This window comes from Opisthorchis viverrini, assembly GCF_000715545.1.
Source record: "Opisthorchis viverrini unplaced genomic scaffold opera_v5_10, whole genome shotgun sequence".
Classification (NCBI taxonomy): Eukaryota; Metazoa; Platyhelminthes; class Trematoda; order Opisthorchiida; family Opisthorchiidae; genus Opisthorchis; species Opisthorchis viverrini.
In genome coordinates this window covers 103,355-120,653 of record NW_008751666.1, presented here as the reverse complement: position 1 = coordinate 120,653, position 17,299 = coordinate 103,355, and the positions used below count along the sequence as shown (strand labels likewise).

At 47.0% G+C, this 17,299-nt stretch overlaps 3 protein-coding genes across 3 annotated transcripts in view; 2 read left to right on the top strand and 1 right to left on the bottom strand.

Annotated features, from left to right (window-relative positions):
* Nucleotides 1–285: 285 nt before the first annotated feature.
* T265_00943 (hypothetical protein) lies at nt 286–6,013 on the top strand (the record flags this gene model as incomplete). Its single annotated transcript, XM_009164858.1, has 2 exons — nt 286–365; nt 5,707–6,013. 2 exons carry the CDS (start codon nt 286–288, stop codon nt 6,011–6,013), a joined length of 387 nt encoding a protein of 128 aa, XP_009163122.1.
* On the bottom strand, nt 3,318–5,381 carry T265_00944 (hypothetical protein; the record flags this gene model as incomplete). Its single annotated transcript, XM_009164859.1, has 1 exon — nt 3,318–5,381. One exon carries the CDS (start codon nt 5,379–5,381, stop codon nt 3,318–3,320), a length of 2,064 nt encoding a protein of 687 aa, XP_009163123.1.
* Nucleotides 6,014–15,662: 9,649 nt separating the features above from the next.
* Nucleotides 15,663–17,299, top strand: part of T265_00942 (hypothetical protein) — a gene marked incomplete at both ends in the record, with an annotated part of 16,387 nt that continues 14,750 nt past the window's right edge. The window contains 2 exons of the mRNA XM_009164857.1: nt 15,663–15,906; nt 15,949–17,115. Coding sequence (XP_009163121.1) covers nt 15,663–15,906; nt 15,949–17,115 — 1,411 coding nt within the window. The remainder of the gene's footprint in view (nt 15,907–15,948; nt 17,116–17,299) is intronic.

Here is a 17,299-nt window from a genome sequence, read left to right as displayed (position 1 = left end):
AGAATAGTAGCAAACTAAAGAAATTCATGGTAGCTGACCGGGTTAGAAATTCAGTGAGCTATTCGTGGCTCCCCGGTTAAAATAGCCCATTTCTTATGAGTTGCAGATATCCAGTGTCACCTCTTGGAACAAGTGGAAAAATGAAGAACTGCAGGTGCAGCAATTCCGTTGAACGGATACACCAATCAAAATTCGGGGGCTATACCGATGGCGATGTTCAATGTCCTCGTAGTGTTCGATACACTGGTTTGTACGTTCAATATTAGCTGATTGGTATAACTGTCAATGTTGAGCAGATCGCCAATATGTGTTCTCCGTCGTTCCGATCGATACTCCGCCGACAACAAGCGAACAGATGCACTCCGGTGTGTGGACATCGGTTAGCAATTTCAGCTCTGCGTACAGATTTCCACAGGATCGACTCTTTTCAATACGCGCATCATGTTGTGCTCCACCTGTTGGGTCTTGTGAATATACACGATAATGTTACTGACTCAACCATTGGGGAAATTAGCACGATGCTAGGCTGACAGTGCGAAATGCTTGAATAGGAATGCTACAAGGATCATGATCAGAATCACTGTGAGTACCTTTCAGTAGAATGACAAAGAGCAGAAAATGTTTGTAAGTTACCTGAATGGAACTGATTCCGTGGACCTTTATGTGAAAATACTCAAAATCCACCAAAACATTGTCGATGGAGATGGGCAACAATCATCAGATTTATTGCTGGGAAAATTGTACTTTTGACCGGTCAGGTCAACTGATCAAGGTTACAGAGTCAGCCAGGTTTTAATGCATATCAAAAGCCAGCCTTCTAAATACCTCACTAAAAGCGGATTGGACAATCAGTTTCTAATCTCAAACAAAACTGCGTCGCACCTCCACCGTGATGCCAGTATACATAATTGCTTGGCTAATATGACGGCAGTAAGTTATCGCGAATCTTAAAAGGTTGATCCAAGCTTCTCTGTATCTTCTTGTTATTGTCCTGAACGTCTTCAGTATTCTAATACATTGTGTTTCTGACTTGATGCTAAGCAATAAGTCCCACATTACTGAAGCCTGTATCAATCTGAGGGTCTAGCTTAGTGTTTTAATGTGGTTATCTGATGAATGGTACCTTCTATTAAACGTTCTCAAGAATTGTTATGTAGAATTCTCCTCCCTTCGTTGAGGCAATTTCACGACTGTTTCAATAACTTTCCATCTTTTGTTGCCACTAAAGCTGGTAATTTACGTCCTTACTGATGAACCAACCAAGAAAAAACTTATCAAACGGTGGTCGATGTCCCCATATCATCGAAGTCCGATGAGTCACATTTTCGCGCCTCAGACTAGATGTCACATACACCACAAATTCTCATCACATCCTGAGGTGTGTCCACATACCCGACTTCGAAATTGAATCTACAGCTCCAATGCTGTAGTCCCCGCATTCCTGGGGAAAAATTGCCATACCCAATTGGATCAGTGGAGTATACTTTGAGGTGTGGTAGAATATAAATGGATATCCATTACCAAGTTTATGGTCAGAATACACAGTAACTCCCCATGTAGTTATCTCGTTGATGCCCAAAAGTCCCAGCTTTCAACATCTCTTCGAAATTTAAAAGTCCTCTTTGCCCAACATTTTGATTCCTCGTTGCACCCGGTAACAGTAATATTGTTATGAACCGACTGTGTTTCCTTCCCATTTTCAAGTTTCTAGCTCGATTCTGAACCTCTGCCGCAACTCACACAACAATGAAACATCCGGCTTCCTCCACTGCATAAAAGTATTGCTCATTCTAAGTTTACTGATAATAATACGCCTACGAACACTAGAAGGGTCATGGACCAACAAACCATGAAATGCATTCAAAAATGTAAAACGGAGCCATATAACTCATTAGCTTGTTGTTTGGTCAAATGAGTAAACGATCAAAGGTACTGGTCCCTATAAACACCACTTTTCCCGTTGCTGCAGGAGTGCTACTCCCGGAGAACATGAGTGTGCAAGGTGGTGTCCAAAATGTGTCAAACAAACTAGGATCCCATATCCCATCAACCAAAATACGATGCTAAGCGCTAAGTTTCCCCATGATGGAGATCAGCTGTATTCATCCTTCGGATAAGTCCAGGTGTCCTTGTATTGTACAGAAGGAACACTGTCCAAAACCACCCTTCGCTCGGAGCAGATACTAAAGCCAATAATCAACTTGGTCGCTGCTCAAACAAAGTCGGTGTACCCTTCTATTGAACTATCTTTCTGGCCTCAGTTTAAGATGACATTCGGCCGATTTGCCCCATCTAGTGCTCTTACTCGACTAAACATTGCTGAACTCATACCTTGAAATGAGTCGATGAATAGTTAGAGAAAGAACCAGTGTCTGCTGGCTTTTGGGAAATAATAATTTCTCCTGTTTGCCATCACTCCAGCAAGGACAGTGGGCTGGAAGTGGACTCTAACCCCATGCTCGACGTAATGTGAAGCTTGAAGGTATTATGGCGGTCAAACTGGTCGAACATTTCACGTTTAATGATGAATATGCCAGCAACATAACGCCGAAATACCATCGGCGGGTGGTTAAAGCTTTCCGTTCAAAGGAAGCGAGATGACTCGTGATTAGAGCGCGAATTAACTGACCGAAAGGATGAAGGTGTGAGGATCGTTTTTTGTTAGGCGACGCAAAACACCAGATAAACACGAATCCTATGGGTGACGAATAACTTGGCCGATATTCAAGCAGACAGGGAAGAAGCATCCGGTAGCTTAACGACAAAACGGCTGGTGTTACGTTTTAAGCATCTCATGTTGAGTACAATTTGCTCACTTTGCCACGGTCCATTCGTACGAGAGGTTGAGTCAGGTCTATGTCTCGGACCGCTATTACTCATACTTAATGACCGGTAATCCAGTTTTGCTGCGAGGAACGAACACCATGGGCAAATTGCCAAGGACATAGGGAGAACATCTACATGCGTAATCATACACATTTCCTTCTGTAGAAAAACTGACACGACCACAACGTGTCCTTGAATGAAGACAAAAATCACACAAGTGATTGAACGTTGCAGCTTGACTAGGGAAGAATGAACGCAAATGAACGAATTGCTGCTGCGATATTAGTTGCACAGCTCTGTGATTTTTTATCCTGATTGAAATTCTTTCTAACTGGATCTGATCAATGGATCGAATGTTGGAATGGTCGACATGCCGATAGATGCACTACGACGAATAGAAAACGAAACAGAAGAACAAAGCATATGGAGTAGAGCGAACTATACACAGGGGGGTCGAAGATAGCTTGACAAAACTACATTCGACTGACTAGTCATCGCGGATTACCGAGAGGAGCAAAATCGGCTTGCGAACTGAAATGGTCGACTATCTGATTGAACGTGCTGGTTGGGACACTGTCGGATGATTCCAAGGAGGTTGCGTTGGAATGGTTAGCACGGGCATCGCAAGGAGATTGACAAACGGAGTTTGCGGACGTGAGAATTTGCCTCTTCTGCTCATCATCACGGGTATGCTCCAGCTCTTCACCTTTGAGCATGAAAGCCGGTATATTTGGATCCGGAGGAGTGGGAGTGGAGACGGTCGAACGAGAGGTGTGGGTATTCGAAGCACCGGACGGAGTAACATTAACATCGAAATAACTAGGTGCGTTCAGACCGAAATTCGGTAACGTGGTGGAGCCGACAAAAGGTAGACCTGGTATGGAGGAACTAACCATCGGAAGCATAACATCCCCGAATCCCGTAGAAACTTTTGTTGAGGGAGTCAGGTGGTGCATGTTCGATGAGGTACCAGTGATAGTGGTTCCTGTGCCGGTGAAAAATTGCCCACGATACTGAAAATGTGTTTTTAGATGAGAGAGAACATTGCTCAATACAGGATAGCGATTCCTCGCAATGGAAAACCGGACTGCTGACGTACGCTCACGCTTCTCCCGGCATAAATGACAATAAAATATGCCTGTAACACGCTTTACACCTTCAGGTGTAGTTGAGATCTCCATTTCCATATCGAAATCACGACCACGAACGAGATGAGCATTGAGAAACTGGCGCGACGCCAATCGTATAGCGCTGGCAGAAGAGTGCTGTTTCAAACGATCCAGGTCGACGACTTCCTCATCGTAATTTACGCCTGGTCCGAGAGTAGTCTGACTCGGCTGGAACGGATTGGAGAAGGCGCAGCCAGAGACTGCTGCGACAAGTCGTGCGGCTGAAGTGATTTCTACGGGGAACTGGTTGCCGAGAGCCTGTGCAAGCTCAAGTGGATTGGAAATTTGTTCTCCAGATGTGCCAGTAGATGAATCCGCTGTTGTAGACTTGCTCCCCAAGGCTGGTTGTATCGTGTGGTTATTTCCAGCTGCGGCTACGGCAGCCGCTTGGAAAGCAGCGGCCATCATGCTCATTGGATCCGACGACGTTGCGACATTCTCAGTGTTCGACTTTGAGGCTGAATCCAGTGTACTGGGGAATTCGATCACAGCTGATGAGGTCGACGCGGCGGACTGTGGAGATCCAGCACCCTGAGTTGGTGGGGAGCTTTTGATAATTGCATTAGAAAGTTTGTTACTGTAATTTGCCTCCCCTGCTGTTGAAAGACTGGAAGCAAAGGGAAGAGATATATCCGTTTGGGCAGACACATCAGTAAGGTTTTTTGTGTTATGATCCACCAAATAGCTCTCGTTCGGTTTACTTAAGGAGCTATATCGACGTTTAATCTCTGCTGTTGCCAAGAGTAGGCCACACACGGTCCCTGAGGGGAACCTAAATTGTTCAGGGAAATCAGAAAATATGGGACCAATGAAACGTTCCCGGACGGAGGCAGAGTTCATTAACGTACAAGCATGTCCAACAAAATCCTCCACTCGATGTATCTGGGTTTCGTCTAAACAAGTAAGCACATAAGGTGATGTAAACCCGGCAAGCTCCAAACAACATATTACCGATTCTGACTGTACGTATTTGAATATGATCCCACGCACCTCCGGCTCGATAGCACTTAGATTCACAACAGAATTTCGCAGAGTATCTGTTCGGTCACGCTCGGAGTGGTCAAGGCGATTGGGACAATGAAAGTCAGCGGTCGAAACATGATCTGACTGAATGACCTCATCCGGGCCGTTCATTGTACTTGAGGAATCATTCTTCAGAGTCGTCCCGGAACGTGATAAAGGTGAAATCCTGATTCTTTTTCGTCTATTCGGAGTGATATGCTGGAGAACCTTTATTGGTGTGGGGTCACTGTTCCCTTCTGTATTAGTGCACGGATCGTTGCGCGCCAAACTGGAATCGGAATCTTGAGAGGTATGGGGGATATTGTTAGGCATATCGCTGACTGATGATCTCTGGGATGAAAGAAGACAATCAGTTTCCTCCATTGGGCTTGTAATTGTACGTTATGCTCGACAAAATGCAGACGGTAAAAGAAAGCTATAAGAGGACAGAAAAATTGAGGTCAATTATTTTATGAAATGGCCAGAATACATTGTAAACAGTGTGGAAAAGTGCTTAGTTCTGGTTAGCTACTCACTTGATAAAGCAATCTGAATAGCTCTGACCAGTCATATTGTTCCGCCTACCCTATTTTAGCAATATCCTATCAGCTTCGAAAGGAGTGATTTAAAAAGCAGAAACAATTAATTCGAGAGTAGGAAAGCTTATCGCGCCGGTATAGCGCAGGATACATCGATTGGTTCTCATCAGACCATTGGGGTGTGCGTCGTACATACGGGGGGGGGCGAGATGGCCCAAGTGGTTAGAGCGCGAATTTACTAACCGGAAGGTCCGTGGTTCGAATCCGACCTCCGCCACTCGACTTCCCCTGTCTAGGCTTGGGCAACCTGGCAGTATCCCAGCCCTCTTGCTTCCTTCGGGTGGCATGGCAGCTAGGCACCGAAAGGGTGCTACAGCTGAACGCTTTCTTTCTTTCTTTCGTACATACGGGACACCACATAAAAGTAAGAAAGCCAGTGGAACCAAAAACCAAAACGTGGGTGCACAACCACACTGAAATACCTACATTATTGTGGTGCGGTGGTCGGTCTTGAATTGGGAGGCAGCTACCCTGAACAGAACAAAACAAGGGAGCACTTGCCCGCAGGGCCAACCGATGACGCGTACACTATGAGGCCAAAAACATCATTTAACCACTGGACTATAACTTGTGGATCTGTACTCACAAAAGCGACAAACGTATGTATAAAGCGAGTCCCATGCTGTACACAACGGGGACAAGAAGTATACACGTTTAATATCAGCCGCAGTGCCCGAGTAGTGTGAATGTGAATGCGTTTTCACTATAAAAAAGATATGACTAGCATTGGTACGGTGGATCATGTGTGTGACCTATTTCTTCCTTGTTAATGCAGTTCCGTGAATTCTAAAAGAACAGCCGCACGGAAAAGTTGACTTTCGGGATATTGATGAGATAGACAGAGGTACGCAGACAAGGAATTTTGGGTAAAATAAGGAGGGACTATTGCCTGATAATCAACCATCAATGTGCTTGAATCCGCATAATTGAGTTTTCAGACGCCCATTGCATGAAACAGTGCGGTGCAAGCGTACCATATTGTATCACAATTTTCTTGGATATAAACATACTGACAACAGTTGGATTATACAGGAAATTATCACGGACGCCCGTTCAAAGGTATGAACTGGGTGATTATAGTTGGCAGGTTTTTTGTGCCCATATGAACGACGTTACCTGTTACACCATCAGGTTTCTATGACGTAGTGCTTCCGTACATGCTCGGTCCAACAGCAATGGAGGATTTCAGGCACCCAATCCACTCTACAGCTAAACTGAACACCATAAGCATCGGTTCAAACTGCACCTCTTGGCTGTTGACATCAAATAGTGGTGATGCTAAACACCGCACCTCGAAAAGCATAAAGATAATGAAAAGGATCTGCCGTCATCCAAATCAAGCTCTCGTCCATGATGCGGCGGATTTAACATAGACAGTCTATGTGTAACTAGCCGTCAACTGAACTTTAAATGCGTACACGTGATTGACTAAAGCATCCGACCTTCTAATTTCTACAAGATTTCGCATCAAGTATGTTCACCTACATGAACAAATATCCCTCAAATATCGCTCCTAACAGATACCACTTGTGACTCATTGCCATGATTTACACACGCTGAATTTCCTGAATGATGCAGAGGCGCAATTCTGAGTGTTAATGCCGATACACGGAAACATTCCGTCAACGATATAGATCAGGGTGGCATTATTGGGCTGTAGAAAATACCACTTCAGAAAGCCACAATTCCGGTGAACTGAGGAAGGATAACATATGTTGTTGTAAACAATTCATTTTCTAGTGTGACTGAAGAGTGCAAGTGATGCTTTCACTGACATCATGAAGTCGCACAATCGAACTTGAACAGTAAATATATTCCGTTGCATCGTTTTCTCTATGAATCTACATGCGAGCCCTGGGCTGCGTCAGACTAGGAGGTACATCAAATTGTCTAGCACACCAATGACGTAATGAACTAACCTGATGAACTGAGTGCGAGCGCTTCCAGGAAGGTGTCACTTCACCGTTCCGATCCACTTATCCAACTGAAAGTTTTTCCACATCTGATGATCTAAAATGATATTTTCTAACTGTCTGAAAGCTCACTACCCCGGCCCTTTGGGTGCACTTATCGAGGACGTCTGATGAGGAATGTATCAAACGATAAATAGTGTTACATTTAGCCAACTGGTGCACCGAAAGATGGACAAGCATTTCTGCGATTTTCAATCATTAAACTATGTTCTCTTCAGTGAAATTCTATGCGAACCATGGACTGGTCGCGTCGTTCGTTGTTGTTCGTTCGTTATTCAATTAACGTCTACGAAAATTCAAGACCACGGTTGAGAATGTCCACTTTTCAAAAACTTTGTGCATGTGAGATGTTTACTTTCGTGTCGAATGACTTGCAACCACCTGGTTCGTGTTTGCTAACGAACAACTTCACAGCGAAAGGCTATCCTCCTTTCATTTGGTGCTATGACCAGGATATGGATAAAGGTCCCGTGACCACGGTTCTTTTGAAGATGAGGATGTGCGGACTTTCCGGGAGGATTTCGAGGACGTTACGCAGGTGGGGATCCGAAGACCGACGGGAGTAAGCTGGTGGCACTGAGGACCGTCCTGAGAGGCCGGGCGAAGACGGCCATGGACGCGGCCAGAAGGGGTCCTGGGAAGATGGACTGGGCCATCACGAAGGAAACCTTTCAGCGGAGTTCGACACACCAGCCGCTCGCAGGCTATGAGACGATTTAAGGCGATTGGAATGCGACCCGAAGGTGTTCTCCATCAGTCTGCAATAACGGTTAGATCGTGACTTGCTAGGACTGGAACGAGCGTCACAACGGCAGTTGTTGTCTGACCAATGGTTAGGGTGCGAATTTATTGACGACAAGGTCCGTAGTTCGAACCTTACCTCTGCATTTCAACTTCCCTTAATAAGGCTTGGAAAACCTGGCAGTATCCGGGCCCTTGTGCTTCCTTCGAGTGGCATGACAGTTAGGCACTGAAAGGGTGCTACAGCTGAACGATTGTTTTTTGCCTCTAAACACCATTGCCGACCAATATCAACGGTTGACCAATCTGCAGAATAACACCACTTCTGTTCGGTCTTGAATCGAAAGTGACTCCGAAGTCTGTGTGGTTCGCCAGGCTCCCAAACATTTCGTTTAGTCTAATTCCGGCTCGTCCCCTTCAATTCATCGCGCTCTGGCTGAAGTCCCGAATAATCTTTCATCTCTGGCACTGCGAAGCCTGCTTGTCATAGATTGATGCCGAACTCGAGCACCTTGAACAACAAGGCGTCCCGTTACTCAGTCTGCCAGTAAGCATCAGTCGCCGATGGGTTGATCCACATTCACATTGATTTCCAAGCCGGCGTCAACGAAGCTCTCGAGTAGTACCAATACCTGGCTCCGGGGCCCGACGGTTTGTTCACCATTATCAACGGCTGAAGCTGATGTATACAAGACTCAAGCTTGCTCACACATCTTCAAATGTCTAGGATAGACTCAGCTCTTTCACACTAATCTCTAGGTCTGGTGATCCAGAATTAACGGTTCGTGGAGTATATGGCATGGGAATTGCACTCAGTTCATGGCTGAACGTACAGTGCTGGACTAAACACAAGTGAACAGTCGTCTTCGCGCCGTTCGAAATTTCAGTCGTCTGAGCTCCTCAGAATAACACATGAGCGGTCGAAGTTGAGTCGACGTCCACCGTCCAGACAACTAAGAGCGACTCCTGCAATTGTACGCTGACCAACTGTTTCGGAGCAGCACGAGTTTTTGAAATAAACATCACAGCGTGTAATCTGACGGCCGCTAGGTGCGAGTCAGCCGTGTAAGCAATTGAATTTATTGATTCGGTCAACCAGACGCAATAAACCCGATGTTAGTGAAACTGTCTACTTACGCGATGTGATGAATGTCTCCTTCAACAACATTTTTAAGGACAATTAGAAAAATATAGTAGAATGAAGGCATCACTTCTCCATCGAAACAGCAATAAAAGAAACTGTATTCCTTCGAAACGAATGGTCAAACGATTTATACTCTGAGCACCACAAAGTCAGGGGAATACTGACAGACACCCAAACAAATCTTTTGGCACGCAAGGTTGTGTAGATACGCACGAGTGCCAAAAACGTCCGTGATGCGGTTTGTAACTTCTTTATCATCATCATCATCATTGTCAGTTGTAATAACTGCATACTTGCCGGACAGTGGTGGTAGCTGCCACAGTTTTGTTCACCAATGATTTGGGGACGTGGGGAGATAGCTCCGCGTTGGAAGCGGGAGCTGATAAATGAGTGCATAAACACAGCACTGTCAGTGGGCCGTTGAGTGAGGGAGTTGAGAAGGGAGCTATGCATTGAAGGCAATAGCTTGGATGCACGAGCGCCATTGAGGGCGCGACTGGGTCATGTCTGACAATGTCTCCAACCATTGATATAGGCCGTCTCGGGGTCCCCAGACAGACAGACGGCAATGACCAGCGCAGCTGAGTTTGCAGGTAATGGCTTTATACTTCGCTGCCAAGTCATTGTTTGACCGCCTCTGGCTCTCTTCCACCCTTCAGGTGATTCTGCGAAAAGAGCCCTTCGAGGAAGTCGGTCGACTGGCACACGCAATACGTGGCCAAGCCAGCGCAACCGATGCAGTGTGATCAGTTCATCTATCGTGAGTTATTTCTCACGAATACCATTTGACGAACTTCATCATTTCTGATCCAGTGTTCCCACCAGATTCGGGCAATGCTCCGAAGACATCGATGATCAAACACTGAAAGCCTTTTGACGTCCTCGGCGCGCAGTGGTCAGGTTTCTGATCCGTAAAGTGATATGGAGTGCACTGCTGCACTGTAAACTCAACCACTGACAGAGAAGCTTATGTCACGCCTACGCCACAAGTGAAGTAGGTTCACAAGAGTTGCTCTGGCCTTCCCGATCCGGATAGAAATATCATCTTTCGCGACCACCGGGACTGACACGGCTGCCCAGGAAGCAAGTTTGTCTACTGCCTCAATCGGTTCATCCGCAAGACTGAGGCTAGGGTTCAAGCCCACCCAGTCTTGCAGTAGCACTTTATACTTTGCAAGCTTGAAGCGCATGCCAAACCGTCAGGCAGAATTATTTAGATCATTTAATATTGTTCCCATTACCACGGAACCAGATCCAAGAAGAGCTATGTCGTCCGCGTGCTTGATATCTGTGAGCGGAGGCCCCGGGGGCACTTCGACCCCACAGGCATTAGAGGTTAGTAGTGAGTCTTCGATGATCGTATCAATGACGAAGTTGAAGAGGAAAGGTGAAAGAGGATAGCCCTGTCGGACACCAATGATGTGGTGAACTCAGGAGAGAACTTCCCGTAGACCCTTAATGAGGGTCAAGAATTTATGGGGGACACCTTTGCTCCGCAGACACTGCCATAGTGCTTGGCGGTCCAGAGTCAAAGACAGCTTTTAGATCAAGGAATACAACCATCGTTGACTGCTGGAAGCAGTGTCGCTGTTCCGGAATCTTTCGGAGGGTGAAGAATTGATCGATACAACCTCTTGCAGGACGGAACCCAGCTTGGTTTTCACGGATCTGCCTCTCCCTGTGTCCAGTCAACCTTCGAAGGATAAGGCCACAGAGCACCTTCGATGCCACCGCTAACAGGCTGCTGCCACGGTGGTTTTTACACAGCGTCCACGTACCCTTTTTGAAGATAGGGATAACTGTCGACATACCCCATTCTGCAGGCACCTTCTCTTCACTAAGTATAGTACCAATAGCTTTGTCAGATGGGTCATCACGGCTTTTCCGCTCTTTTTGAAGAGGGATGGATACAGACCGTCCGGTCCTGGTGCCTTCGCACGTTTTAGTACGGCTATTTCGTACCTTGTTTCGCCTTTTGAAGGGCGACCAAGGTTTACGTTCCACTCGCCCGTGTGCATTATCACTACCGGCTGTGTTGCATGAGGCCAGCTGAACTGCTCTTCGAAGTGTTCGGCCCATCTCTCCAGTCGACGTTTTTGCGAGTGAATTGACGAGCCATCTTTTTTTCACTTATCGTTTCGCTGCTCGTTGCTTTCCTGGGGCCAATCGATCGTATCAGTTGATATAGGGCACGGCCGTTTCCGGTAGCAAAAGCCTTCTCCATCTCCCGAGCTTTCGATGTCCACCAGAGCTCTCCGTCTTTCCAAAGACTCTTCATTATTTGGTGTTTAAGGGCTTTGTGTGCGCCGTCGTACTCGTTGCCTGCTGGTATGGCTTTCTTGGCATCAATCATGGATAGCGACCTCGACGACATCCAGTGGTCTTGTTGTCGAATCGGAGAAGTCAGGCAGACAGCACTTAACGCCTCTAACATAGCTTCTTTCACATTTTGCCACGCTTCATCCAGAAGCTCACTGCGACTACAGTGTTGGTTTACTGTGGAGAGTTGTTGGGCTGGCTCAGACGGATACTATTGAGCTATGGTAGTTCTTCGAAGACAGTGGATTGGCATGACTTGAGAGGGCCTGAAATGAAACGAAGTGTCAGGTGTGCACCCACCATGGAATAATCGGAATCGAGTGGTGTATTCCAGAGGGAACGGCAGTTTTGAGCCGTGGCTCTTCACTGGTGGCTGGTGGCCTCGTGGTCCAACTGGGTCAACGGTTGATTTGCAGTTGGTGGCCGCCAGGTTACGCGGTGCAAACGCTTATGTTGAAAGTTCGTATTTGCCAGAAACAGTTCATGCTCAGCACACAACTGAAAGAGTCTATCTCCGTTGTCTGTGCGGTGAGCATCGACTCCGAATCGATCACCCAAATGTGATTCCAAAGAGCTCAGACGACCTACGTGAGCATTCATATCGCCTGCAAGGATCACAATGTCAGTGCTGTTTGCTTGACAAATGAGCCCGGATAGCTCTCGGTAGAAAGTATCTTTCTCAGCATCAGAACTGCAGTCCACTGGGGCATAAGCCGACAATAAAAACAGGCACCGCTTTTTATGGCAAGAGGCATTGAGCTTAATTGAACTGGATAACCGGACGGCGCAAAGACGACTGTTCACTGGGATCCAATCCAGCAAAGCGCGTTCAGCTCTGGGGCTGAGTGCAACTCCCACGCCAGACATACCAAGAGTCATCGCTTCATGGTCATCGGACACTCGAGAGGAGAAATGTGAAAGAGTTGCGTTCATTCTTGGCGTTCTGAGATGCATAACCACGCTCGGGTCTTGTATGCGTGTTTCGAAGACACAACATACATCAATTTTACGGGAGTATAAGGTCTCAGCAAGCATTGCCTGTTTGCCAGTTTGACATAGAGTACGGAAGTTAGAAGATCCTATATAAAAAGGGCTTGTGGATTTAGATGGGTGTCATTTCGCTTATTGTTAGTAGGCAGCAAGGAGCATAAGGCCCTTCGGTCAGATAACTGACAGCCAAATGACCCAGCGACGCTTGCTTGTGTGGTGGGAACGGGCTGGGGAGGGAAATCGGCGGACACTGAGCTGCGCGGGCAAATGATACTTCCTGGCTGCCCAGGCCGAGGAAGGGGGTTGCTTGAGGTACTTCATCTTGAGCCTTTGACTCAAAAGTCTGATCCACAAAACAGCGGGAGGACGTAGGGTTTCGTTCGGAGACCCTGCCCCTAGCCTCTGACTCAAAAGTCTGACCCACGAGGCAGCATAAGTAGGGTTCTCCTTTAAAACCCTTCCCGGAGCCGATGATCCAACAGTCTGACCTGCTCAGCTGCAAGGGGTTGGCCTAACCTGAGGGCGCAGGAAATAAGGCATTACTGTCTCCTTCCTAATGTGGCTGCGCACAGCAGGTGTCTTTTGAGTAGCACCGAACTGTTTGGTTTTAAAAGTACTTCAGCCGTCTTAGATAATGCGCCGGCTGTCACGATTAATCATTGGGTGATCGGAGTGAGCGGTTTTCGGGGCCAACCTTTTCAAACCCGTCATTCCTCGGGGAAAGGCGGCATTGCTGCTTCCATTAATATGGACATGCTGGTCACCTGTGGAAAACACCTTAACGCCTTCACACCTGTCGCAGAGAACAGCACGACTTTACCCCCAGACCGCCTCGTAGCACGATTGCTCGTAGTACGGGGTCTCGATGCTCTTGGTCTGACTGCTCCCTTTGGCCTTCCTGGCATGTTTGCACCTTGTGGAACGAAGTTCCAGCCAATATAGCCCGCGGGATCATTGCATCACTCAAGCCCGACTACCACTTCAAGGTGGCAGCCTTAGGTCGGGAACTTCTTCAGTGTCAACCACGCAGTCAAAACAGCCTGTCACACAACAAATAAATATACTAAGAAGTTATGGCGCGATGGGACCGGATCCTACCAAGCCAATAACACTGCCTTTCACCTATATATGCAATCTGATACTGATGCCACTAAGCCCTCCAATGCCAGATTGCCTTGGTCGTGTCACACGCTGAAAGGACACCACATGTGTATTTGGATCTATTAGTCTACTACCCTGGATCAGCTCTAGGCCTGTGTTCTGGGTTTTCTAAGGCATTCATTATGATGCCAGTGATGAGTATGGACGAGTATGACGACTCAAAGCTATTTTGCCCTCCCCAGAATAATAAACGTGCTCGTAGTTGAGCTCTACACACTGCTTCTAGACAGAAACCTCCAAATAGCGGCCCATCGGTGGAGTCAAAGGCTCTTTTTCTATCAAGAGAACCGGGGGAACAGGCTCGGAGTAGGCACGATGATAAGCCAGAAGTTGCTGTACACTGAGAATGCGATCCATACAGTATTGCCAGATAGTAAATTGTTTGTTTCTCATTAAACTCATCATCATCCGTCGTGGGAGCCGCATATTTGCCGTACAGCAGTTGTAATTGCCAGGGTTTCGTCGGCCGATGATTTGGGGAGGCGGGATAGCTAGCTGCGCATTGGAAGCCGTCTTGCCGTAAGGCAACGAAGAATCAATTAGGAGTGTTGTAAACTTCTATCAAGATTGTTGAGTGACTGTCTCGAGGTATGGATGGTTGTGATGGGCTGACAAGTCTCGCTCTCTATCTACCTTTAGTTTTTTCAAGTGAATTACGGTCGTACGGCAGTGAAGATCAGTGTTGAACATTGATATGTTATAGATGCTGGCGGTAATTACCCTTATCGGGAATTATTCTGTGTGAGAAGTTTTTTAAGACCTTGTATATTCTTACAAACCTGCAATTCTGATAAAACAAAGAACTCATTATGTTAAAAAAAACATCAAAGGCATTCCTCGTTGAGCGAACGTGTCGGTAGATCAAATGAGTCAAATGCACTTTGGGAATCCTGGAATCCTGAAACTGTGAGTCATTAATAAGTATGGCGATGCTTTGGCAGTGGGAACATTTGGAGAATGATTACCAGATACAAAAGAGCTTTTGTAGTCCAAACTTTTGTTGACAAACTTTGACTATCTACTGCCCGTTATTCCCACGATTCATAAATCCAACGACAGAATCGGAACAATGACCACCCATGAACTTCTCGATGCTACACAAAAGACAATATCGCATGCTACCATTACACGGAACATCATACTGCTTCACTACAACTTCATCGTCTGGTACGAGTTACAGGAGATAGGTTAGAACGGCGAACCTTCCCATTTGACTAACTCTCAAATCATTAAACGAGGATACACCGTCATTGCCTCCGTCACCAAAAAACGAGAGACGATTGTCGTTGTATCAGTGTTTGACACGGTTCAACAGGCCAAAAAAGCACGACAGCATCCAGGGGCAGGCTATGAAGTATCACGTTGCGCTGTCTACCTGAGGTGAAGAATTTCTTCCGTCGACGAGCCACAGTGCCCATGCTCTACGGTTGCCTCTTATTCACGAACGACGATCATTCTAGGTCTCCGACAAGGAATTCTGACCGTTTAGTCCAGGAGATCCTGTAACGAGCCAAGTGAAATATTGCACTCACAAGTATGGCTCATGGTCCGGTATGGATGTTGATCGTGTGTTGTTGGATTATTAAAGTTTGTGTCCGAGGTTCTCGTCTTCTTACTATTCGCCGTGCTAGGAGTCTGTATCAAGCAACATAGCTGGGGATAGAGTATTGCCACAATCCGCATTATCATATTGTTTGCTCGCTGCGTGACCGAACCGTAACATATTTGGCGACGCAAGATGGAGGCAGAACAACTCAAAGTAATGTTTGAGCAACAACTGCAACTCATCAAAGTACGTCCGGAGCGACTATCAACTACATCTTTGGCTTCACCGGCGGCGTCGAGAGTCCCACAGTCGGTTGATGGAATCGCTGGCAGTATCAACGAATTTCGCTATGAACACTCATCTGGCATAACGTCTGATGCTTGGTTTCGTCGCTATGAAGACCTGTTCAGGGTCGACTTTTCACTTCAAGATGATAGTTAGAAGGTCCGCCTCCTGCTCCGCAAACTTGGACCCGCAGAGCATGATAAGTACGCTAACTATATTCTGCTAAAGAACCCGCGCGATTTCACTTTTGATGAAACGGTCAACACGCTTTCACAAATATTCGGTGAGCAAACGTCACTTTTTAACATCCGTTATCGATGCATGAAGCTAGTGAAGATTGATGCAGACGACTTCCTCACATATTCTGGCATCGTGAACCGAGAATGCGAACGGTTCAAACTCGGATCGTTAACGGAAGATCAGTTCAAGTCGCTGATTTTCATATGTGGTCTACAATCCCCGAAGGATGCAGAAATCCGTACCCGACTCCTCAGCCGCATCGAGCAGGACCCATCCATGACGCTGCAGGCCGTCACCTCGGAATGTCAACGATTGCTTAACCTGAAGCATGACACCGCGATGGTCCAACTCGGGGGTCATGGCGGTCCCGAGGTTCATGCAATACACCAGGATACGCAACAGCCTGGCCCTGTCAAATCTGGCCCAACCAAACCGATCTCGCAGTGTTCTGGTCCGAAGCAAAACAAAGGCTCAAAGAAGAAACCACCTTCACAATGTTGGCACTGTGGAGCCTGGCACTTCGTCAGGTTCTGTCCTTACAAGAAGCATCGGTGCCGCCAATGTAAGTCCGTGGGACACAAAGATGGATATTGTCAGTCACGGATGCATACGGCCTCTGCTGTTTCAAAGCAATCATCACGCATCCGTCCCAAACCGAAATCGAACCCCGTTGGCTCCTCTCTCAGTTTGCTGGCTACTTTCCAGATCAACACGCCAGGTAACCGAAAGTATCTGACAGTCACCGTAAATGGTCATCCAATCCGTCTGCAGCTGGACACTGCGTCGGACATTACCATCATTTCGGAGAGGCTTTGGCGCACGCTCGGACAACCTCCGATCAGACAAGCAGCTCGAACTGCAACCAGTGCCTGCGGTGGAGAGTTAAAACTTTCCGGTGAGCTCCAGTGCTGTGTATCTTTTCGAGGAACTACATTCGTGGGGTCGTGTTATATAACGGCAACTGAGTTGAACCTATTGGGTCTTGATTGGTTCGATCGCCTTGGGTTAGCCGACATTCCAATCAGCGCCGTTTGCAATGCAGTTCAGTCTCCTACAGCGCATCCAGATCATGCATCCGACATTATGGAGCGATTTCCAATTGTTTTCCAGTCCGGTCTCGGTCAGTGCACTGCGACACAAGCAGTCCTCCACCTCGTGCCTGGAGCTATGCCAGTCTTCCGTCCAAAGAGACCAGTTCCGTACGCTTCCCTCCCACTGGTAGATGCTGAACTTCAACGGTTGGAAGAACAGGGCGTTCTGTCCCCTGTACCTTACTCTGCCTCGGGCAGCGCCGATCGTTGTGG